Source organism: Loxodonta africana, chromosome 13, assembly GCF_030014295.1.
Source record: "Loxodonta africana isolate mLoxAfr1 chromosome 13, mLoxAfr1.hap2, whole genome shotgun sequence".
NCBI lineage: Eukaryota > Metazoa > Chordata > Mammalia > Proboscidea > Elephantidae > Loxodonta > Loxodonta africana.
This window is the reverse complement of record NC_087354.1, coordinates 31,344,528-31,368,832: the sequence shown is the minus strand read 5'-3', so window position 1 is coordinate 31,368,832 and position 24,305 is coordinate 31,344,528. Positions and strand designations below refer to the sequence as shown.

Genomic DNA, 24,305 nt, shown 5'->3' with positions numbered 1-24,305 from the left:
CAGGCAAGGGTCTGCACTATGCTGGGGCTTTGGGGCTGGGAGCTGTTAGATAAATTAAGTGGTTGGGAGGCAAAATTTGCAGGACTTGGTTCCCAAGTAGCTCTAAGGGATGCAATGGAGTAAGAAGTCGGGGTGACTCCTAGGTTTCTGGGTTGGGTGGAGCTGGGTAGAAGGCAGTGGTACTCACAAAGACAGAAAATACAAGGGGAGGCAGGCAGAGAGTTGAGTTTGGGACATGCGCAGTTTGAGGCTCTAGGAGCAACTTCAGTAGGTGTCTGGGCTGTGGGAGGAAGCTGTGAGAGAGAGAGACTGGAAATGAAAACTGTAAAGAGTGAATGGAGCAAGGCCCTGATCTGGAGAAGTGGGAGTTAAGTTATAGGTGAAGAGATCGCCATTAAACTGAAAGCACATCCCTAGGCTGGGCCTGGAGGACAGGAAGTGAGGGGGTGGTGATAGAGACGTATTGTTGGCCTGGGAGCAGGAAGCTGCGGGAGTCTATACCTGATAGATTCAAGGTTCTCAGCCGAAGCACGCTAACCCGGGGTGTGAGAATGGCCAAAGGGTTCAGGGCCATTGTGGGGACTGTGAGAGGGAAGTGACAAAAGTTACAGAGTAAAAGCCTTGCCGAGGTGGACCCTAGGGCCAGCCTGAGGTTGAAGCAATTGCTTTTCACTCCCTGATGGTCTTGGACCACTTTTAGCCTGGGGCAGGAGATGGGTGGGGTGGAATGGGCAGGTGAGGTGTAGGTTTGCTAACAGTCAAGTTCAGGTTCTTTAACACATGTTCAAAGCCAGATTCAAGGATGGGAATCCATTTTATTGGGCAATGTTGAACATCCATCCCTTAGAAACTAAGGCCCATTCTGAACACAGGCCCCATGTGTAGAAGGAGGTGGTTTTACATTTCCCAGAAACACTAACTACTCTCCTCTTCCCTCGTAATAAACCCGTTCACCTGCTATCATATTACTGTCTTCACTGTTTGAGGCTCAAGGATCCCAATCACAAAGCCCTGGTGGCACGCCAAAAAACAAGGGTGACATTTGTAAGACAAACTCCTGATTCAAGCCCGAATCTCTCCATGGGACAGAAGATGTGTCCTCAAAATCAGTACTTCCTTAAAAATAATGTTCTTCATATACAGTAAGCTACCGGACAGAACTCTAGATCTGCGTACGTAAAATAAAAAATATATAAGAACAGGAAATAGCAATTGCATTGGCCAATTTAAAAATGACTACGGGGCCACGTATCTGTGAAAGTAGGGACACAAGCCCACCCTGCAAAGTGCAGGACTTACCACAGGATGGTAAGCAGAGGCAAAAGCAAACGCATACGTCTTCTCCGTTCATACCTTTCTTGGGAGGCCCTGTCCAACTCTTATCAAAGGAAAGGACACCAGTTCCAGTCCCTCATGTTTCTGTGCTCCTGACACTTTCTGGAAATAGAAAAGGGCTTTACCTTCATGTGGATGATGCAGGATTTGAGAAGCCCCTCCTCTCTGACCTGATATCAAGTCCCAGGACGCTAAATCCAGGAAGGCTGGTTCTGACTTAGGCAGGGGGCCCTGGAATGCTAGCAGCTTGGGGTGAAGGTACCTTTGCCAAACACAGTGGTGGCAAAATAGCTAGAACCACATGAATAGATTTCTGGTATTTCTCTGAGGATTCAGCCCATGTTGTGGGCCATGCCATCTTCCACTATACATGGAGAAACATTTCCCCATTTCACCAAAGGGGAAACTGAGGCACAGAGGAATCAGGAAAGAGGGAGCCAATCAAGTAGTGAAATTTAACAGAAAAAGACCCAACTTTTCCAACTTTCAATCCCTATGCTCTGTTCTTTAATCTGTATGTGGGTTTTACTTTGACCACTAAGATGACAGCATTCTAGAAATGAGGACAAGCAGGGATAAGATTGTGGCAAAAATCCCAAAGAGCATTTAGGAAGAAGGGCTCTTTTTAACGAGACACCAGATATATTATGTGTTAGGACCAATTCCCTCTCCTGGGCCAGTTCCCCAGCCCCAAAGTTTCTCTCTTTGCCACTTCAATAAAGTTTCTCTTTCATGTGAGTCCTCTGATGTGTAATAAAATTGGAACTATTGCTGAAGCCTTTGCCACACTCGGGGCACTTGTAGGGCTTCTCCCCTGTGTGTATTCGCTGGTGTATAATGAGAACTGAATTCCAGCTAAAGCCTTTCCCACACTCAGGACACCTGTATGGCTTGTCTCCCAGGTGAGCTCGCTGGTGCATGACCAGAATGGAGCCCCGGCTGAAGCTTTTGCCGCACATGAGGCATTTGTAGGGCTTCTCACCCGTGTGGGTCCGCTGGTGTACCACCAGCTGGGAGCGCTGGCTGAAGCACTTCCCACAGTCGCCACACTTGTAGGGTTTCTCTCCCGTGTGGATCCTCTGGTGCTTGATGAGGTTGGAGCTCCAGCTAAAACTCTCCCCACACGTCAGGCACTCGTAGGGCTTCTCTCCTGTGTGCATCCCCTGGTGTGCAATCAGACTGGAGCTCTGGCTGAAGGTCTTGCCGCACTCCCCACACTTGTAGGGCTTCTCCACCATGTGGGTTCTCCGGTGTGTGGCCAGATTGGAGCTGCGGCTAAAGCTTTTCCCACATTCGCTGCACTGATAGGGCTTTTCTCCTGTGTGAGTTCTCCGGTGAGTGATAAGAGCTGAGCTCTGACTGAACCTCTGCCCACAGTCCGTGCATTTGTACGGCTTCTCTCCCGTGTGAATTCTCTGATGTCTAATTAGGTTGGAGTTGTAACTAAAGCTTTCGCCACACTCTTTACATTCGTAGGGCTTTTCTCCAGTATGGATTCCCTGATGTGTATTAAGGCTGGACCGGTTGCCAAAGCTCTTTCCACACTTGGGGCATGAGTATGGCTTCTCTCCTGTGTGGGTTCGCTGATGAGCAATGAGGTTGGGACTCCTGCTGAAACTCTTGCCACACTCAGCACACTGAAAGGGTTTCTCTCCTGTGTGGATCCTCTGGTGGGTTATAAGGTTTGCACTCCGGCTAAAGCTTTTCCCACAGTCTCTGCATTTATAAGGTTTCTCTCCAGTATGGGTAGTTTGGTGTCTACTAAAGTTTGAACCATCACTAAAGCTCTTTCCACATTCATCACATTTGTAGTATTTTTCTCCTGTGTGGGTCCGCTCATGCGTAATTAGATGGGATTTCCGGCTGAAGGTTTTCCCACACTGGGGACATTCATAGGGCTTCTCACCCAGGTAGGTACCCTGAAGGCCTATGAGCTGTCCAGCTTCCCTGCCCTGGGATGGCACCTTTACATAGTCCTCATCTGGAGTGTTTCCCTGGGGCCTCCTGGAGCCACAGTCTCTCTCAAAGTCACTTTCCCAATCGCATTGCTGAATGCCTTCCCCTTCAGGCGTTTCCGAGAACATCTCATGTGATTCAACTTCCTCAAACACGTCTTGATGAGAGTTCTCCCCATTTTCACTCTGGATCTCAAAATCTGAAATAATGAAGAAAAACATACCATTTATACTCAATTTCCTGTATATGATGGGAAAATCATATCAAGTCAGTTCTGACTCATAGCTACCCTACAGGATGGAGTAGAACTGCCCCATAGGGTTTCCAAGGAGTGGCTGGTAGATTCAAACTGCTGACCTTTTTGGTTAGCAGCTAAGCACTTAACCATTGTGCCTGCAGGACTCCATGATAAGAAAAGGAAACCAAAAGGAAATTTTTAACTAAACTGTTAGTGAAAAAGGAAACCCTGGTGGCGTAGTGGTTAAGTGCTACGGCTGCTAACCCAGAGGTCGGCAGCTCAAATCCGCCAGGCACTCCTTGGAAACTATTGGGCAGTTCTACTCTGTCCTATAGGGTTGCTATGAGTCAGCATCGACTCGACAGCAGTGGGTTTGGTTAGTGAAAATAACCAAATCCATTGCCACTGAGTTGATTCTGACTCATAGCGACCCTACAGGACAGAGTACAGCTGCCCCATAGGACTTCCAAATCCTATAAATCTTTATAGAACACTGCCACATCTTTCTTCTGCTGAGTGGCTGGTGAGCTCAAACCACCGACCTTTCAGTTAGCAGCACAGCGGTTTTAACCACTGCACCATCAGGGCTTATAGTGAAAATAGAGAGGCTAGGAAATCCTCAAAACTTTTTAAAACCAGGTTTATTTCCTTCTATTTGGTTATCTAGCTGTCAGGCCTTATAACATTTGTAGTAATCACCCAGAATTTCTAAGTGAAGATTTGGGTTATCCCTCTACATGTTTCTCCACTGGGCAATAAGGTCAGGTGGCGTTGTAGATTGAATTGTGTCCCCTAGAAATACGTGTTGTAAATCCTAACCTCTATGTCTGTGGTTATAATCCCATTTGGGAATGGGTTGTTTTGTTATGTTAATAAGGCAGGATTAGTGCAGGGTGTATCTTGAGTCAATCTCTTTTGAGATATAGATTAAACAAGCAAGCTAGGAGCAGAGATGGGGAAAGACAGATGCCAAAACACATGGCGATTGCCAAGGAACCAGGAGGCAGAAGCTGAAGAGACAAGGACCTTCCTCCAAAGCGGACAGAGAGAGAAGGTCTTCCCCTAAAGCTGGCATTCTGAATTCAGACTTCTTGCCTCCTAAACTAGGAGAAAATTAATTTCTATTTGTTACAGCCATCCATATGCAGTATCTCTGTTGTAGCAGCACTAGATAACTAAGACAGGTAGGAATTTGAAACTGCTAATCAAAGGAAAGCAACAGGCTATACAATGATCCCCAACACTCAGCATGGCGCCTGGTGCATAACCAACTGAAACCAGTTGAAACCTCATAGCAACCCCAAGTATGTCAGGGTAGAACTGTGCTCCATAGGGTTTTCAGTGGCTGATTTTTCAGAAGTAGATGGCCAGGCATTTCTTCTGAGGTGCCTCTGGGTGGACTTGAACCTCTAACCTTGTGGTTAGCGGCCAAGTGCATTAACCATTTGCATCATCCAGGGACCCCTGCCTGGTGCATAGTAGGTGCTCAATTAAACTGGATGAAGGAATGAAGGAGATTTTCATTGGTATGACAGAAATCTCCCTAAAGCTCAGTCTCCTTACAAAAAGAGCAATAATAATCTTTTGCATTAAAATCTGTCTGGTGTTTGTAATCTCATTATTTGCCATTTAAGTGAGACAGAGACAAGGTGTCAGGGCTTGTATCAAGGACTGTAGGTGTGTAAGCAGAGGACAGGAAACAATTAGGCAGGCAGTTCAAAGTCCTCTGATTTGTCTGCAGTGGAAGCTTACAGAGAGATCCTTGACTGGTAATACAAAATACAAGTTTGAGCTTGTCAAATTCTCTGCTCCTCAGTACTTATCAAACACTTGGGTGAAAGATAGCATTAGAGAGGATTGCTGGAAGGATATGCAGCTCTTTCCTTAGACCACTGTCGGGTGCCACTGAGTTGATTCTGACTCATAGTGACCCTATATGACAGGGTAGGACTGGTCCATAGGGTTTCCTAGGCTATAATCTTTACAGGAACAGATCGCCAGGTCTTTTCTCCTGAGGAGCGGCTGATGAGTTCGAACTGCTGATCTTTTGGTTAGCAGTCGAGTACTTAACCATTGCACAACAGGGCTCCTTCCTTAGACTAAAACCAAAAAAATCAAATCCATTGCCATCAAGTTGATTCCGACTCATAGCGACCCTACAGGCAGAGTAGAACTGAACTGCCTCATATGGTTTCAAAGGCTATAATCTTTTTTTTTGGAAACCCTTGTGGCATAGTGGTTAAGTGCTACAGCTGCTAACCAAAGGGTCAGCAGTTCGAATCTGCCAGGTGCTCCATGGAAACTCCATGGGGCAGTTCTACTCTGTCCTATAGGGTTGCTATGAGTCGGAATCAACTCAACGGCACTTGGTTTGGGTTTTTGGGTAATCTTTTTTTTTTTTTTTTTTTTTTTTTTTAATACTTACAGTTTTATTATAAAGAATACAAAAGAAGACATGCATAGGGTAAAGTCTAGGAAGGACTCCAATGCAGAGCCTCCATGTTCCCCAAAACATGTTACTCTCCTGTGCATTGAAGTCTATCACCAATCAGGAAGCTCACCTGAGCTTCAGTGTCCAGAGTTTTTATCAGGGTTTCATTATACAGGTATGATCAAACTAAATCTTCAGTTCCCTTCCCTTCCCTACCATGATATCACATGGTAGGTCTCTTGAATCTCACACCCTGAGTCACCTTGTTAGCACAAACTACGAGGTGAACAGGGGCAGATTAACCAGTAAGTAAGGCATGCATGTTACATGCAAGCAAGGTACACATAGGCTTACTTGTGCTAATTTACCGATCTGTGGTACACAATTTCATCTTTGATGTGGTGAAACCATGTGAAACTATACACCCTATACACCACAGATTAGCAAGTATGCACAAGTAAGCCCTTGCGTTACCTTGTTTATTGGGTAATCAGTCCCTGGAGGGGAACTTGAGTTCATCATGAATAACAGAGACACTCCAACCACACAGGAAATTCCAGGGCTTTAGAGGTTGCATTTCAGGAACCTGGGACAAAGACCGAATTCTCTGGGCAAAGTAATTCTTCACCCCACAATGTTCATGTGGATTTCCCAATCAAAGACATGGCCTCACGGCCTCTTGACCTTCTTAGTTACCTTTTATGTTTCAATAAGTTTTATGCCCACTTCACTGTGTTTACTACTCATATAGCCACCATTAAGGACTCTTATATAACCTATAACTGCTTCCATCCTCCAAAAAGTCCTTAAACTATCAAATCGCACTTGTTGATCCTAACCTCCTGCTCCCTTGTGTCATCACTCCCACTTCCTGGGATATTTGGACTCATAGTTACTTCAGGCTCTTGGCTGTTCAAGTTTCTCTCTGCCCATCAGTAATTATTGTTGTAGTAGTAATGTAGCCACCATTTATTAAGCTAAACTTACTGTGGGCCAACCCACATTCAATCCAAGGCTGTAATCTTTACAGACAAAGATTGCCACATCTTTTTTCCATGGACTAACTGGTGGGTTCAAACCACCAACCTTTCAGTTAGCAGCCAAGTGCTTAACCACTGTACCACCAGGGCTTCTCATACTAGTGATTCTAAAATCTGTTCCAAGATTAAGTCAGAACAGCAGAGAGCTGTGCACCTGGATTACACTGTTATGACCCTTGGCAGAGCTGTGTTTACTGAACTGTGTGTTGGTTTACTGGCCTTGGCTGGCAGTGAAGTAACTGTAAGAAGTAAGTGTCATTAGAAATAAATGGCTGTCAGGAATATCAGTGCTGCCAGGAAGTTGTTGATGACACTGTTCATACAACACAATGTCCTCTTTATAAGCCCAATGAGGAAATACCCCTCTAACCTCAATACCAAAAAGAGCTGTTCTTCTAAGTGACTGATTTGTTTGACTTGTGCCGCTTGTTGTGGTTCCCTCTTTGTCTTGCCTGCTTGGAAGCTCAGAGCCAAAAGCTCAGAGCAAGTATACTGTGTATTTTTTATAGCATGCATTTTGTGTATTTTCATTTAATTTTTTCCTCCCATTATTTGACTTTTGGCTATAATTTACTTGTACTTTATTTCTGTGTCTCGAATTCTTTGGAATTTGAATACCATAGAGTGTACAAAAATTGATGCTTTTATTGATGAAGATGATAGCCTCATTATCCCTAAGACCTTACACCAGACTTGCTGAGAAAGCAGCAGGGAAGATGTTTAGTGAGATAACTGTACAGAATCCTAATGACATTTCTATTATTAAAGCTAATAAATTGTTTATTTAAGGTTAGATGTTTGATCTGGTGATAACTAGTTTCCGTAAGTTAATGTCAATTTCCAGATATGGGCATGACAAAATTTCACATGCCTCCTATCAGGCAGGACCACTTGTGCTTTTGTCAATATAAGATCTTATATAAACTTGCAAGCAGACATATGCTTACACTGAGTGCTCACACTGACATATATCGTTGCTGGTGGGTAATTTTGGGCTCAGGTCATTGTCTTCTGGCCCCACTCCCCAGATCTCCAGGGGCTGGATGTAGACATGAGCGGACAATGCATGTTCCCACTTGGCCAGGGCCAGGAATTCCGTGCCTTCCTCAACTTCCTGCAAGACAGTTTTCTCCAAGTTTCCAGCACAGAGCTCTGCTACCATATCTCTTTGATAAGGACCTCCTGGCCAATGCCCTGATTTATTTTCAGGAAGCTAACATGAGCCAAAGTAATTTGATGACTTCAGTAATTGTTCTCTTCTGAATAGGGACATTAGTTAGGGTTAGCCACTAATGGTGCATACATCCATTCAGAGCTTTTCTTATTTTAACTACTTCTCATTTATTTTTAGCTGAGAAGGTTTTTCACTGCTTTACCATCAGAAGAGCTGGTCTGTTCTGATATGAGTGCAGAAGCTACAGGGAAGCAAACAAACAGAACCCCAAACTTCATTTTCTGTGAAATTAGGAGGAAAGGGGCTTCCAAAAACAGCAGAGACTGGGCAGAAGCTGTGAGGGAGGAAGTGGAGAGAAAAGCCTGGAAAGTAAGGGTGAGGAGGCCAACAGTGGTAGATCTCAGACAGCTCCGGCAGAAAATCACTTCCTGAAGGCAAGGGACTCACCCTCAAGTGCAGCAGTCTGTCTGGCAAGTGGGGTAACCCAGGCTGGCATTGAGAAGCTACCCCCACAACCACACAGATGAGCCATATACACTGAAAGCTGTCTTTCTGTAAAGCAGAGAAGGAGAGAGCCTTTCATTCCCACACATTAATCATGAGAATTATTATTATTACAAAAAGCGACCACTTTTCACACATTAAAAAAAAAAAAGTTAAATGAAACAATCACCTCTATGAAGAAAGACCATGAAGTGGAAGCTGAGGAAGGTAATAGTGAGACAACTGGAAGAGATGGAATGAAAGCTGGCAGAAATCGGGAAAGAAGGGAGGAAAAATCCAGAGACATGAAGATAAAATGAAAAGAAGCACAAAGGAAAATAGATACCTTGGAAAGCACAGTAAGGAACAAAGAGAACAAGGCAAAAAGATCACATCACTTCTAAGAGGGAAGAAAGATGGCTGGCCTGAGATTTCTCTACAGTAACATTCAATGTCTACAGACAGTGGAGCGATATCTACAAGATAACCAAGAAAAAAAATGTGTGCCAAGGATTTTATGTTCAACAAAACTGTCCTTCCAGGATAGATGTCTATAAGCAAACAGCTTTGAACATACACAAATTCATGAAATACTGTTCCTACAAGCCCTTCTGCTTTTTAATGTTTTATTGTGCTTTAGGTGAAAGTTTACAGAGCAAATTCGTTTCTCAATCAAAAATTTATATACAAATTGTTTCGTGAGATTGGTTGCAATCCCCAAAATGTGTCAGCACAGTCCCCCTTTCCACCCTGGATTCCCTGTTTCCATTCATCCAGTTTTCCTGCCTTCTCGTCTTTGCTTTTGAGCTGGCATTGCCCATTTGGTCTCATATACTTGATTGATCTAAGGAGCACATTCCTCATGGGTGTTAGTGTTTATTTTAATACACCTGTCTGATATTTGGCTGAAAGGTAAACTTCAGGAGTGGCTTCAGTTCTGAGTCAGAAGGGTGTCTGGGGGGGTCCTAGTCTTGGAGGTTCCTCCAGTCTCTGTCAGACCAGTAAGTCTGATCTTTGTTGTGAATTTGAATTTTGTTCTACATTTTTCTCACGCTCTGTTCAGGACCCTGTATTGTGACCTCAGTCTATGAGCCCTCCCTGAGGAAACGACTAGGAGATGGACACAGTTAACCAAGAGATAAAGGGGACACAAGAGCAAAAGGATTAGGGATGAACATCTAATTATGTAACTTTAGAATAAAAACTAAAACTGCTGTGGAAATTAGGCTAATAAAAGAGAATGCATATGTTACACAGCAATGTAGAAATGACATACTAACAAAAATTGGGGTACGTGAAGGGAAGAAGGTGGAGTATGGGACATATTTGTTGATTACCTCATCCGTAACACCTGAGAGTCAAAGAATATCATCTAAAATTGGCAAATCATGTAAATCAAGTATAATCAGTTGCTATCTGACTCACAGACACCCTATTGAACAGAACAGAGCTGCCCCATGGGGTTTCCAAGGCTGTAATCTTTTACAGGAGCAGAATGTCTGGTCTGGTGGGTTTGAACCACCGATCTTTTGGTTAGCAGCAGAGTGCTTAATCACTCCACAACCAGGGCTCCTTAAATGAATTATAAGCACCTTTAATAGCACAAAAGTAAATACTAAGAAAGATTACTGACTAAAATCAGGGGGATAAGGAGGAAAGAGACTCTCTGCCAGATATTAAAATATAAAACCTCAATAATGAAAACATTAATAATCAGACCAATGAAACAGAAAACTCCAAAAATGGACTCAACAGACATATGAATTCAGAATTTAACACAGGTGGCACATGGATAGATGGACCAGTGAGCAGGAAAGAGAATCCATATAATGGGTTTAGCATATCATAAAGGGTAGCCTCTCAAATCCATGAGGAAAAGACATAACATCCAATAAATGATGCTAAAACTAGTTATGCCAAATGAAAAAAGTCAAGTTGGATCCATATTAGGACAAATCCCAACAATCAGAGATTTAAATGTAAAAAATAAATAATGGTATTGAACTAGTAGATGAAAATAAGAGAATTCCTTTATAACTTGAGAGCCTTTAATTGTGATACTTAATTGTTGTGATTATCTTCTATCACCTCATTACAGAGGCCCGTCTCAGCAGAATCCAGACCCAACAGCCCTCACTGTCTGCTACTTAAGGATCACCCCTAGCCTTCTTTACATAGACAATTATACAAAACTGTTATATTCCAGGGAAGATCAAGGAAGGTTGGGCATTCTTTAGAAGTTAACCTCAGACAACACAGAGTACAGGAGCCATTCTAATGGATAGGAAAGAGTAGCCCTTCAGGTGAACTGCCTGAACAAAGTCCTCCAAATGAGAAAAACTTGATGAGCTGGGAAAGACAGGGGGATCCCTGGCCCTTTCCAAGATTCTCAAAAGAGTATGAAGTAGAATACATTTGAGTCCAGATGAATTTCTGCTTTAGTTATTGGTGCCCAAGTAACAAAATGCAAACTCAGAAACAGTTTTGGTCAAATACAAGGGGAATACTGTCACCAACATGTATGAGTGGACATGGGATGAGATGGTAGGAGTTAGGAATTTTTTTAAAAAAGGAAGTTTATATAAAAATAGTGTTAAAATATTGATAAAAATAGTGTTTGCTATTCCAAATGTCAGGATGAGCATATACTGTAAATGTGAGTGGATATAGGGAGGTGGGGCTTCTGAGGGTGCAGGCTTGTGACCAAACGGTTGGAAGGCCTGGATCTCCAATGGAGAAAACTCAGAGATGAGTTCAGCATTAAGAAAGTAAGAAAAAAAGAGTCAAATTTTCTAACTATTATTGATCTTCTCCAGAACTACTGAAGTGGGGGGAAAGCCCCTTTATTTATGCAGAGACTTCAAAATAAGGGCTCTGGATTATGCTGCCTGAAAGTTGATGAACCTCAGTAATATACACTCTATATTCATTCGTTCAACAAATATGTCATTAAGCACACATAGGAGGGCAGGCACATTGACAGACACTGGGGATCCAGCAGTCAGGACAGAGTCCCTGCCCTTGAGGCGCTGACATTCTAATGGGGGCAAGTGACAAAAGATAGTTAAGTAAATGACAGGGCGAAGTGCAATCACAGGGCCATGTGCCAACAAATGACTGGAGGGTGCCTTCAGACTCTGGGGACAAAGAGGACCAGATGGGAATGCTGTTCTAACAGACCCTAACAGCTATCTATACAATATCAATTTTATTTATTCATATGCTTCATGGCTAAATTCAATCAACAAGACTCTTCTTGGATACAACAATTAATTACCCACTTGTTATCAGGAAGACTCACCTATACTTACTTGTCTGTGACTAAATTCTGGTTTTGGAAGGTATGAGCAGATTGTTAAAAGACTGTCCCTGAGACAGGCTCAGAAGAATATGTATGTAGTTCTTATGTACAATTTTATGTACTTTATCAAGTTTAAAATAACTAATACATTACTTATTTTCAGAAGAATTCAGAAATGGATTATAAAAGATTAAGTGAATAAATTTCTCAGAAAGACAGAGAATTCTTAAACATATTCTGCTAAGGTTCTGCCAGGCTAATAGTCAAAAAAAATAGTATCTTGCTTTAATGGGTATTTCCCTGATTGTTTGCAAGGTTGAACATCTTCTCCTACAGTTATAATTTGTATTTCTTCATTTCTTAATTGCCTATTCTTATACCTTTTATTCTACTGGGTTGACTTTTCTTATGAATTTGTAGAAACTCTTGTAGATTAAGGATTTTTACTCTTATCTGCTACGTTGTAGACTTTGTTGCAAATATTTCCTCCCAGTCTGTATATTCTTTTAACTTTGTGGTATCTTTTTATATAAAGAATTTTTTCTATTTTCATGAGTCCAATTTAGCATTGAAGTTTTCTGACATGATTAAGAAGACGGTCCCCATCTCAAAATTGTAAAAATAGTGTACGTGTCATTCCAGAGCTTTTACAGTACACATCTATAATCCACCTGAAATTTATTTTTTATAAGCTGAAAAGCAGGGATTTATTTCTGTGTAAGTTGTAAAGTAGAAATCCAATTTTTTTTCAAAATGGTTAGGCCACTGTCCAAAAACCATTAATCAAACAGCCCTTGAATTGCCATGGGACTCTTTCCTTATCCATTAGTAGACAAAAGCTGCCATCATAGCCAAGGATTCTTGTATTTCCGCATCCTTGACGCATGCTCTGGACTCATGTGCCCAGCATATTCCCATGGCTGGTCATGGGCCTGTGTGTATCCCCCTGCCTGGCCACAGGGCTCCTCTTTCTGTCTCATACCCGGAGGTATATCAGAATGACTATGAAGGCAACTGACGTCAATATGGGGATGAACTTGAATTTGCTGTCATTTATTTATAACGATGAAATAAATTGGTCACAAACTTTGACTCTTTAGTGTTTATCAGACTCAAAATTCTTATAAAGCCCCTCCCGCATGATTGTGACATACCACTGTGTCTCAACACCATGGTCAGAGCTACTGGTTTAAAATACAGAAGTGATCCAATACAAATTATGCTCAAACTGAGCTCTCCCGTTTAGAGCGCTGCCCCCCAGCCTGGAGGCAACCTGCGAGTGCCTAAGTAAATGCAGCATTGTTCGACTCAAAATCTGGCTGCTTGAAAGACTAACCCCTGGTTAAAAAAAAAAAAAAACAGTAATGAACACTTATCAGTTTAAATGAATGATTGCTAAACATTTTAAAGTAGTATCTGTGACTGCTTGATTTCAGAATACTTACATCTTCCTAAGAGCACCATATGGTATATATTTCGAACACTGAATTAAAAGTAATTTCATTTTGAAACTGAGACCTGTAGCTTTACAAAGACACACCTTTACAGCCCTCCCCACACCCCTTCTCGCTGAGAAAAATAAATTTAACACAATCCTTTGGAAACCCTGGTGGCGTAGTGGGTAAGAACTATAGCTGCTAACCAAGAGGTCAGCAGTTCAAATCCACCAGGTGCTCCTTAGAAACTCTATGGGGCAGTTCTACTCTGTCCTACAGGGTCAACTATGAGTTGAAATCGACTCGACGGCAACGGGTTTGGGTTTTTTGTTTTTGTCGTCACTAAGGGAGCATTTTGCGGGGGCCTGTTGCCTGTGACCACTGAAAGCCAAGTGATGCTGAGGATGGCTGGAGAGGTCAGCTGTGACTCTTCAGCTCAAATGCTGGTCAAAAGTAGGCTGACATCAACAACCTTCTTTCCTCTCTAGTGTACAGCCGTGCTCCTAAAACTTCACAATGCACATGAGTCACCTGGAGATCTTGTGAAAATGCAGATTCTTCGTCACTGGGGCCGGGGTAGACACAGAGTCTACATTTCTAACAAGGTGATGCTGATGCTGGTCCACGGACCAAGCTTTGAATAGCAAGGCTCTATAGCAGTGGTCACTATGAGTCAGAATCAATTCGAGGGCAGCGGGTTGGGTTCTGGCTTATGGCAGTGTTTTTAAAACTTTGCACATATTGGAATCACCTGGAGAGCTTTCAGAACTCCCTTGCTCGGGTTACATTCCACACCAATTAAGTCAGAAAATCAGAATCTCTAGGTGTGGGACTTAAGTCTCCAGGTGGTTCCAATGTGCAACCAAGTTTGAGAACCAGAGCTCTAGTGCAGAGGTTCTCAAACTGTAGCAGGGCTCGGGATCACCCAGAGGGCCTACTGAAACTCAGATTGCTGGGTCCTACCCCTAAAGTTGCTGATTCAGTAGGTATGGGGTGGGGCCCAAGAATCTGTATTTTCAACATTTCTCAGATGGTGCGGATGCAGATATTCTGGGGACTAAACTTTGAGAACCAGCAGCTGCTGTCCGTTTGACTCCGACTCATGTCAACCCCGCGCGTCTCAGAGCAGAACGGTGCTCCACAGGGTTCTCGAAGGCTGATTTTTTGGAAGTGGATCACCAAACCGTTCTTTCAAGGTGCCTCTAGGTAGACTCAAACCTCTAACCTTTTGGTTAGCAGCTGGGCATGTTAACCGTTTGTACCACCCAGGGACTCCACACCTTGAGAACTTCTGTTCTAATGGTAGAGAATTTATATGTCAGGAATTTATCCATTTTAAGCCCGATAATTTCCCCTTTGCTCCCTCTGATGTCAGCAGTTTCTTTTTGGGTGATGGGGTTTCCATGAGATAAAATGCATCTGTTAGGAGAGGAGTGTTTTCCCTCCCATCCTGATGTTGCAACCACTCTGGTCTGTAGTTATTTGAGGGAGGCCACTGTTGCATGAGTACATCGGCCCCCAGGCCTCTAAATGCATTTTTCTGCTTATCTCATACAGAAAGTTGGATGAACCTGGGTTCAGCACTCAGAGAGCACTTCAGGACAAACTGTCCCAATTCTATAGTGACTTTATTTCCTGAACCAAAAATTGGGCCATAAAATTTGATAAATGATTTCTGGCCCCAGAGCCCAGGATGCTTACAGGTATGAGACTGTCTGCAAGGTATGGCTTGGCTGCCAACAACTGGAATTTGAGACATTTTGATGATTTATTTACAAGGACAAATATTTTAAATTCAGAGTGGTCCTGGAAAATCTCGGTTGTCATTCCCCAAATCACCCAGGAAAACACTGAAGTTTTCTGGTTTTTAAGTTGGTAACTTATAAGCAGTGATAGAGATAACTGATGCTTTTTATAAATGGTCTTTCAATGGGCCTGTGCAGGAGTGAAAACCCTGCTGCCAGACATAAACTATGTGGGTCAATCTTGTTGAAACAGAAATATGCAACCGTAAAGAATAATGAGTCCTTGAAATACCTTTTAACGTGGATGAATCTGGAAGGCTTTATGCTGAGTGAAAGAAGTCAATCACAAAAGGCCAAATATTATATGATCTCACTTTTATAAAAAGACAAAATATATGTATACATACAAAAACCGATATTCATTGGTGGTTACCAGGGACGAGTGGGTAGGGCGAGGGAGAATCACTCTTTAGATAGTAGACACTTGTTATTTTTGGTGATGGGAAAGTGAATGTGGGTGAAGTGTACACAGCTTGACCAAGGTAAATGATGTTACTAAAGAGTACACAAACACACCAGAAAAAGGACATTTTTAGTAAGTGCTAGAAAATTTATAATTTTGCAACAACAACCAAAATATATGTGTGCTTACATATGTACACAGGAATGCATATATGTATAGGTCATTGTCCTGGGTACTATTAGAGTTAAGGAAAAAGAAAAAAGACAGCTTCCTTGCCTTCTGGGACTTTATGGTTTCCTAGAAAAAATAAGACGAGTATCCATATAATTAGAAAACAAGATGGAACGTGACAAAAAGCCATATGAGAAGGAAGAGTCCAAATGTTCCAGGGGAGATGACTTCTAGCAGAGGTGAGGAGATGCTGCCAGGTGGATGGAGTTGGGGACAAGGAAGAGGGACTGGATTTAAGGATGGCTATGGTTTTATGACTGGGTCTCCAAGGGTGTGCATCACAAAGGATGACTAAGGTTTTATCACACAGAGATGGGACAAGGCCGTTTCAAGCCAAATATTCAGAAGCAAAAGGTGAGTGCTGGAAGGCACAGACTATGTTTAAGAAACAGCACCATCTAGCCTAACCAGAGCAGGGACAGCAGCCAGGAGGCCAGGGGAGGGGCCAGGCTACAGGGAAAGTCTGGGCCAAATCATATGGGGCCAGGGACTCTAAGCAGAGGACGGAGGTCATGCTTGAGTTGGGAGACACCAGGGAACTCATGAAGATTTTTAAGCAGGAGCGTCCCAATCACTCTGGTAGGATTGCAGGAGCTGCAATGGAGGAGGAAGAGGCTGAAGGAGAGGCTGCTGCAAGAGTTCAGGTGAGAAAAGTCTGAATTAGGGCTGGGTATGGGGATTAAGGAGCCCTGGTGCCACAGTGGTTAAGAACTTGGCTGCTAACCAAAAGTTTGGCAGTTCAAATCCACCAGCCACTCCTTGGAAACTCTATGGGGCAGTTCTACTCTGTCCTATATATAGGGTCACTATGAGTCAGAATTGAGTGGACAGTGATGGATTTGGCATTATGGGGATTAAAATGTCCTTGGGAAACATTCACAAATAGAAATGAGCTTTACCACTTGAATTGTTACTATACGTCTGATCCTAATTGGAATAACAGTTCATAATTCTTTTTTTTTTTTTTTTGGCCAAAAAAAAAAAAGAAATGAAACACTTTTTCAAAAAACCCTACAGTCAAAAATTTAATTCACCAAATATTCATCCCACAAATGTTTATTAAGGATCTAATAAGTTTCAGGTAAGTGTTCAGTCAGGAGGCCAACGGGCTGAGTTATGGGAAGTGGAGCCAATAGTTAGTTTTCACACAGCTGATTAAAGGGAATAATACTTTAAATGCCTAGAGGTCCCTGTTAGTCAAACATTAAACAACAACAGTCTAACCAGTCCTTGAAAAGACCTATGATGGGTTAATGTGTCCAAAAGTCCCAAGTTGGACAAACAGAATAGAGGTCAAGGGGTCTCTTGTTGAGAAATGTTGGAAAGGGGACAAAAATAATTGCAGAGGTTCCTGTGAGCATCAGGAGAAAAGTTTAGTGGCATTTGTTAAACAAACATAAAGACAGACAATCCAAAGGCAGAAGTCAGAGGACTGACAAACTCCCCATCTCGGACTTCCAGTGAGAGATGAAAACCACAACTACATTACTGAATGTTTTGATCAAAGACTCTAATAGAAGAATCCTGATGAAAACAGGGGAAAAATTTTGAAGAGAAATTTCAAACTGTCACGGAATTCAGACTTTATGGAGCCACTGGGGCTAGATGAACTCCTGAAACTATTGCCCTGAGATAATCCTTAAACTTTAAACCAAATATATCCCCTGCAGTCTTCTTTAAACCAAACAACAGTTTAGCTTAATTAATAAAGAAAGTCTACCTTGAGAACTGTGCTTTTTAAAAGAACTATCTATCTGGGATCAAACTGACGACAGCAACTCAAATGGTTAGGGGAGAAACTCAGAGGGTAGTAAGTTCTTTTAATGGTGGAGGAATAATTTGGTAAAGGTGGGTGAGAATGGTTGTACAACTTGAAGAATGTAATTAATGTCACTGAATTCTACATGTAGAAATTTTCGAATTGGTGTATATTTTGCTGTGGACATTTTCAATGACAACAAAAATAAATTATTTAAAAAAAAAAATGAAAGCCACAAAGCCTCTGCAGCAGCCCAGATGAGGAGGGCTGCTGCAGTGGGTGCCTGACATTACCTTAGAGACACCTGCTAAGACCGGACCCTCCAATTTGGTGACTTCTACAACTAAATGACAACTCCACAGGCCTTCTCTCAGCCCTCCACCCCTCAGGCCTCTCTCTAGTATCTGACTACAGCTCCTAGAGTCCATTACAAACTTGTCATATCCACCAAGAGGCAAGAAAACAAAGTTTTGAATTAGGATGAGAACTTTTTTGTTGTTGTTTAATAGGAAAAATAAAGAGTTCAAAGACAATCAGGTACTTTGCTTCAAATGATACCTTGGATCTACCAAACATGTGTGGAGGCAAAGAGACCTGAGTCTGAATTCTGGCTCCACCACTTACCAGCTGTGTGACCTTGGGTAAGGGCTCAACCTTCCTGAACTTCATCTCCTAATCTGCAAAATGACAACCACACCTGCCTCCCAGGATTGTTAGTGAGATGGGCATGTAAAATGCCCAGCACAGGGTTGGGCTCGCAAGAGGCCCTCATTGTCAGTCCCTTCTCCAGAGCACAGCTTTCCTCATATCTCCCAGTCCCTGAGGATCATCACAGCCTCTGCCCTTCAAGCCATCTTTTTTTCCTTCTGTTCCCTTCTCTTCCCAGACTTCCAAATCTTCCAGCTTAGATGCTTCTCATTCACCTTTGTCTTAATCCTCATCTGCATCCCCTCTTTCCAACACCCCTCTAGTAACTATCACTTAGCATCATACATGTGATGAAATGCTTAAGAACATGGGCCGTGTCCTCAGACACAGGAGTTCAACTCTGGTTCTGTTCTGCCTCACACTAGCTGCATGATTTTAAGACAGTTACTTAACTTCTCTGGTGATGATAATCCCGCCTGCTTCCCAAGGTGGTGAAGTTTACTGAGTTTTGCGTATTAGATGCTCAGCACACTGCTTGGCCTACAGAAAGAGCATGCGAAGTGCTAGCTATTGTTACTATAAGTCCTTTCACAGACATGTTCATTCTCCTCCTCTTCCCCTGTTATCCCCCATCTCGGCCCGACTTCATCACTGTACACCCGGATGACTGGGTGGCTTCCTGGCTGCTCTCCTGCCTCTAGCCTCTCCCTACTCTAATCAAACCTACGTCCTGTTACCAAACTCAGCTTCCTCCCATGCCCCTCGGGCCTTAATTCAAGAGCCTGCTGAGGCCAATGACATTTTGTCCAAGCCTCCCTCCACCCTTCCTCCAAGCTCCTTCCTACCACTTTCTAAAAACACACTTTCCGTTCCAATCAGACAGCCCTCCTCACTGTCACCTGGAGAAAGAAGCTATGCTAGTTCCCGCCTTCCAAGCCTTTGCTTAGCACAGCTCCTCTTGGCTGCCATACCCTCCTCCCTGCATCTTTCCAAAGTCCACTCCCTCCTGCAACCTCCCTCTCTAACTTTCTGTCCCCATGAAGCCTCCTCTGGCTGCTGTCTCCCCTCTACGTGCTCCTTTCTCTGAATGCCTGCAGTCCTCATCGGCACAAAGGCAGTCACTCCCCATGGGTCCTGAAATGACGCTGGAGCACAGGTAGATCTGAAATCAATATTTGGTAATCAAGTGACTTCAGCTGACAACTGAAGACCACAAGGTAGAAACAGAGTAGTTAAGTGGCATGCTAGGATCCCAGAACTAATTAGTAACATAGCAGACAAATCTATTAACTGTTGTCAAGAGCTCAAGTTTGAAATTACTCTTTTAAGAGCCCAGGATAACTTTGTTAGAGAAAGTCCCCAGTTATTAGCTGGTTTACATGTCATTTATCTTGGTTTCATAAAAATAATCACTTTGAAAATATCAAACGATTTGGCTTTTCTAATTGCTGGAACTTCTAATATTTGGATGTTTATTGCACAGCCAAGTGAATGTGCCAAGGGATGGTTTATAGGGGCTTCATCCCCATCCCCCTATAATTTCCATCAGCTTCCTAAGCCACCCCAAATAAACATATAAGATACGTACAAACTGTGTTTACTACGCAAGTGGAGCTCCAAGGCTAGTCCTCTAAGCCCCCTTCCACAAAGCCCCACCTGTATGGGAATTCTGGAGCTGTCTCTGCACACAGTAGGGTATTAAGAGGGTGACAAATGTGCTGACTGCCTACAGACGCGCTCCACAGTAGACCTGCTATCCCACCAGGCTAACAGCAAGGAGACAGGGACAGGACTGTCCCCACTCTGTCCTGAGTACCACCTTCTCCTCTGCAAACACTCCATCCTAGAGGGGTGCTCCCACCCTCTCCCTATGAGGTTTTGCATCTCACCACTGTTTCGAAGGGTCTGGGTCAAGTCTTTCACCAGAGCCACTGCCTCCTCACTGCTTTCCGGCCGATGCTCTCGCAGCCAGGCCTGAATTTCCCTTGGCAGCATAGTCAGCATCTGCTCCTTGGTGTGCACCTCCGGCCTCAGCCAGCGTCGACAGAGTTCTCGAAGGCGGCCGAGTGCACCCTGCGGCCCCCCGGCCAATTCGTCCTGGGGGCTGCCTTTGCTGGCACTCTGGGAAAAGGGCTCAGACTCAGGACCATCCTCCTGCAGTACAGCTTCCTGCACCCAGGAGTCTTCCTCCAGGATCATGGTGGTGACTTCCTCCTCCTGTTCGTCTTCCCCTTGCGGTACCTGGACCAAAGGGCTCAGGGGAGTGGTCACTCTAGGTATCTCCGCAGCCATCATCGATGTTCTTGGGGCAATCACTTGGGCTTCAACCCTTGAACCTCAGTGTTCTCCAGCCACTCCCTAAGATGAAACCTCCTTTCTCAAATTTCAACAAGCAGTCCTGCTGAGAACCAAGAAAGAGAACTAGAATCAGTGAGTAGGCTGTCCTAAAACAGATCTAACTTACAGCAGCCCAGTTCAGGCCACTGTGATTCTTACACTGGCAAACCACCAGAAGTTTCCCGTCCCTCTGAAAGGCAGAATGGCTTATTCCTGAAAACAGCTCTCTCTATGGCAAGAGAAGAAGCACCACAAACACAAAAGTACAGGATTCTCCTTTCCAAAAGATCAAAGAATGAGTATCAGAAATCCAAAGCCCTCTCAGGAACACAGGACTGTTATCCTGTCCTAACTCAGTTCAGATTTGCTGCAGAGTGAGTCACCTTGACCTGACAGACAACTTAAACTCAACTTCAGTGACCACCTACTAAATTGAGATAATAATACCCATCCTTGTTATCTTACAGGGACATCTTAAGGATTAGCAATGGGTCAGATATCAAGGCACTTTGAGCCTCACTGGAAGGAAGGCTTTATCTCAACTGCATTATTACCATATGTTAAAGTATGAAGTTTTAAGAATGTTCATACTCTTCAATACAGACTTGGCCCCTCAGGAATTTATCTTAAAAAATAACCACCTTTGCAAACAAAAATTTATTTGCAAGGACAATAGCACCATTTCTGATTGAAAGGGAATAGTTAAGAGATTATACCACATCCATAGGGTAGAATGTATTTAAAGACTATGCTGACATAATAATGAGTACCTTTGCAGGGGTATTGGCTGGGAGGGGAATCGAAGGAACCTTCTGAGGTGCTGGGAATATTTTATATCTTGATTTGGCAATGGTTGCACAGGAGCATATATACGAATTTTAAAGTTTATGTACCCTACTATATGTATTTAAAAATCTTTAAAAAATTATACTGAAAAAGATTATAAGTCACTAATCCTCATAATAGGAAGATAACAGAAATACAAAAACAGCAAATCAGAAGAACCACAGACACGGTATGACCCAATCCTTTTTAAAAATGAACACACACACAACGAAAAAAATCTGGGCTTTATAAAATGTTAAAAGTGGTGGAATTAAAAATGATTTAAAATAAACATTATAATGACAATGAGAAATTATTTTAAAATCCATCACTACATCATAAAGAACAATCACCAAGAAAAAAAAAAAGGAAGGGGGTGGGGAGGAAAGGAAGAAAAAAAGGAAAACGAGAAAAAAAGAATTAGAGGGAAAACCGAAGTTCTCAACGTATATTTCCCCCAAATGACTACAAGAAACACAGGTATAACAGAACTCTTATTCGGGAGCTCGGGAAAACTGTTCACAGTCAGCTACTAGTTCTATCTGACCTGAGGCAAGTCACACGCCCTCTGAACCTCAGTTTCCCTATGTGTAAAATGAGAAGGCTGCGCGGGATGTCGTCGAACGTCCCTTCCAACTCCAACCTTGTGCCTCCCCGTTGCATTTGCAAGGAGCTCTCTGCAGGGCGGAGTCCAAATAGGGTCGCTGAGCCGAGCCAGGCAGGTACATTGCGGCGACTCCGGCCGGTGGGACACGGACGGCGCCCCCGACGCCCCTCCCCCAGCACGGCTGCCCGCACCTGGCTCCAGGCCCGTTATTCCCTTGCCTCGGGCTGCTCCCCTGGGTCCGCGCGGCTCCAGGCCTGTTTCTCCCGGCTCACCTCTCCGAAGACCAGATTCTGCTCCGGCGGCTGCTCTGAGACCAAAAGCGCCCCTAGGCACGACCCGGCCCCTCGGGATTCACCACTGCTCCAGCCGGCGGGGCACCGAGAACAATGGACGGGAGGGATCCACCCACCGCCGAGCTCATTGGTCACGGAGAACGGCCCTTGGAAATCCTGCTTTTCTATTGGCGGGTACAGCGCTCCTCCAGACGGCGGGAGGGAAGCTGGGCCGAAGGCATTGTGGGAAGTGTAGTCCACACGTAGACGAACCGGACCTCGGTTCAGGGAGCCGACGTGTGGGTTGACAGCCTGTGCTGTACCGGTGGGTCCAAGGCAGGAAAATCCGTGGGCCAGCCGTCAGGGCCCCAGTCCAAAGCTGTGGCCTGACACAGTCATTTCACTTCTCTAAGGCCTCTGTATATTTTTCTATAAAAAAGGGAAAGTTTGATTGACGGACTGGAAGGTGTTTTTCAGCTGTGAACTTGTCTGTCGTGGCAATAATAGTTAGACTCCTCAGTGGCCGAAAACAGTCCCTGGGCAGGGAAGGAATCTGCAAGAAAAGTCCCTCATCGCCCGATCCCGGCGTCTCCTCCCCTCAGTTTGCAGATAAACACTGGCACCCGGTCTTCGCACATCCCTTTGTTTCCGCAAGTGGTATTCGGCTTCTGGAGGAAAGCCCTCTCCCGCCTCTTCTGCCACGGAACTCCCACCCTTTCTTCTATCTTCTCCAGCCCTAACTTCTCCTCCCTAGGCAGAGGCACTGCCCCAAGCACACCTGTTCGACGTCTCCATTTTAGTACTTACCACGGTGTTGCTCAGCTCAGTGGAGGCAGTGACGGGCAGACACTATCTTGGCGATCCCATGGTTTGCACTGCTGAAGAAAGGGCTGCCCCAACACTGCATGAAAACAGGTGAGAAACTACCTGGAAACCCGAGTGGGAAATCTAAGAATGGAGAAAAAGATACCCTTAAAGATCTGTGATAGAATAAATGTGTATGCTTATACAGTATATTTGCTGGAGGCATATCGAGTCAACTCACTACATTTGTTGTTTTAATTTTCATTTCTTTATGACTATTTGAGAAATTTTTCATGTATCATCGGTGACTTCAATCTCATTTTCTATCAACTGATTGTGCATATCTTTTTTCCATTTTCGTTTTGGATTTATTTTTGAAATCTGTTTATTAAAAAAAAATCATCCCTTTGTCACATGGGTTGCTATTATTTTCCTCAATTTGCTTTTTTGCTGTTGTTTATTTTTTTATACATAAATTTTTTATGTAGTCTAATTTGTTAGTCTTGTCTTTTTATGGCTTCTGAGTTTTGTGTCATTCTTAGAAAAGTCTCTTTACCACTCCAAATATTATTTGAAATTCACCTATTTTTCACTAATTAATCCCAATGCAAAAGTTGGGTGAAGTTCAGGATTTTAATTCTGTTGCCCAAGAGCTACACCTTTGGTAAGTAACCCATCCGTTACCGTCGAGTGGATTCTGACTTATACTGACTCTATGGGACAGAGTAGAACTGCCCCAGAGGGTTTCCAAGACTGTACATCTTTACTGAAGCACACTGGCACACCTTTTTCCCGCAGAGCAGCTGGTGGGTTGGAACTGCTGACTTTTTCAGTTAGGAGCCAAGCGCTTAACCATTGCACCACCAGGGCTCCATACCTCCTTGATAACCTTATTAGCTCAAACTGACCATATGAAACAGCGCCACCTCCAGGCCAGCCTGAGAAATCCACATGCAGTGGCTGGGTGCAGAATTCCAGGCCATCTCCCATTCATTGGTCAACATTCTTAGAGAAGGAAGTCTGAAAAATGATTGAGAAGGATGATTCTTGGGGACGATCTTTACGAACAAATATTTCTCCACTTGTCCACCCTCACCAAGAATGGAAATTTGCATGAAAGGGAAGAGGTTTGTTTGGTACCTGGGAGCCACAACTGAAAATTTCCAGCAGCCTAAGAGTCCATTTACCTCCTTTCCTATCCCAAGCTGACTCTTCACCAC

The 24,305-nt window shown here is 43.6% G+C and overlaps 1 protein-coding gene across 2 annotated transcripts; it reads right to left on the bottom strand.

Moving 5' to 3' along the window:
* Positions 1-1,359: 1,359 nt before the first annotated feature.
* Positions 1,360-22,574, bottom strand: ZSCAN2 (zinc finger and SCAN domain containing 2). 2 transcript variants are annotated; one of them, XM_010593805.3, is made up of 3 exons: positions 22,282-22,574; positions 20,130-20,641; positions 1,360-3,490 (listed from the first exon to the last, which is right to left on the bottom strand). In XM_010593805.3, the coding sequence occupies exons 2-3, from the start codon at positions 20,533-20,535 to the stop codon at positions 2,049-2,051; spliced, it is 1,848 nt and encodes a 615-aa protein (XP_010592107.1). In that variant the 5' UTR covers positions 20,536-20,641; positions 22,282-22,574; the 3' UTR covers positions 1,360-2,048. The 2 variants fall into 2 exon arrangements, with proteins under 2 accessions (XP_010592107.1, XP_003413921.1); XM_003413873.4 differs by having other exon boundaries at positions 20,130-20,638.
* Between the last annotated feature and the right edge of the window lie 1,731 nt (positions 22,575-24,305).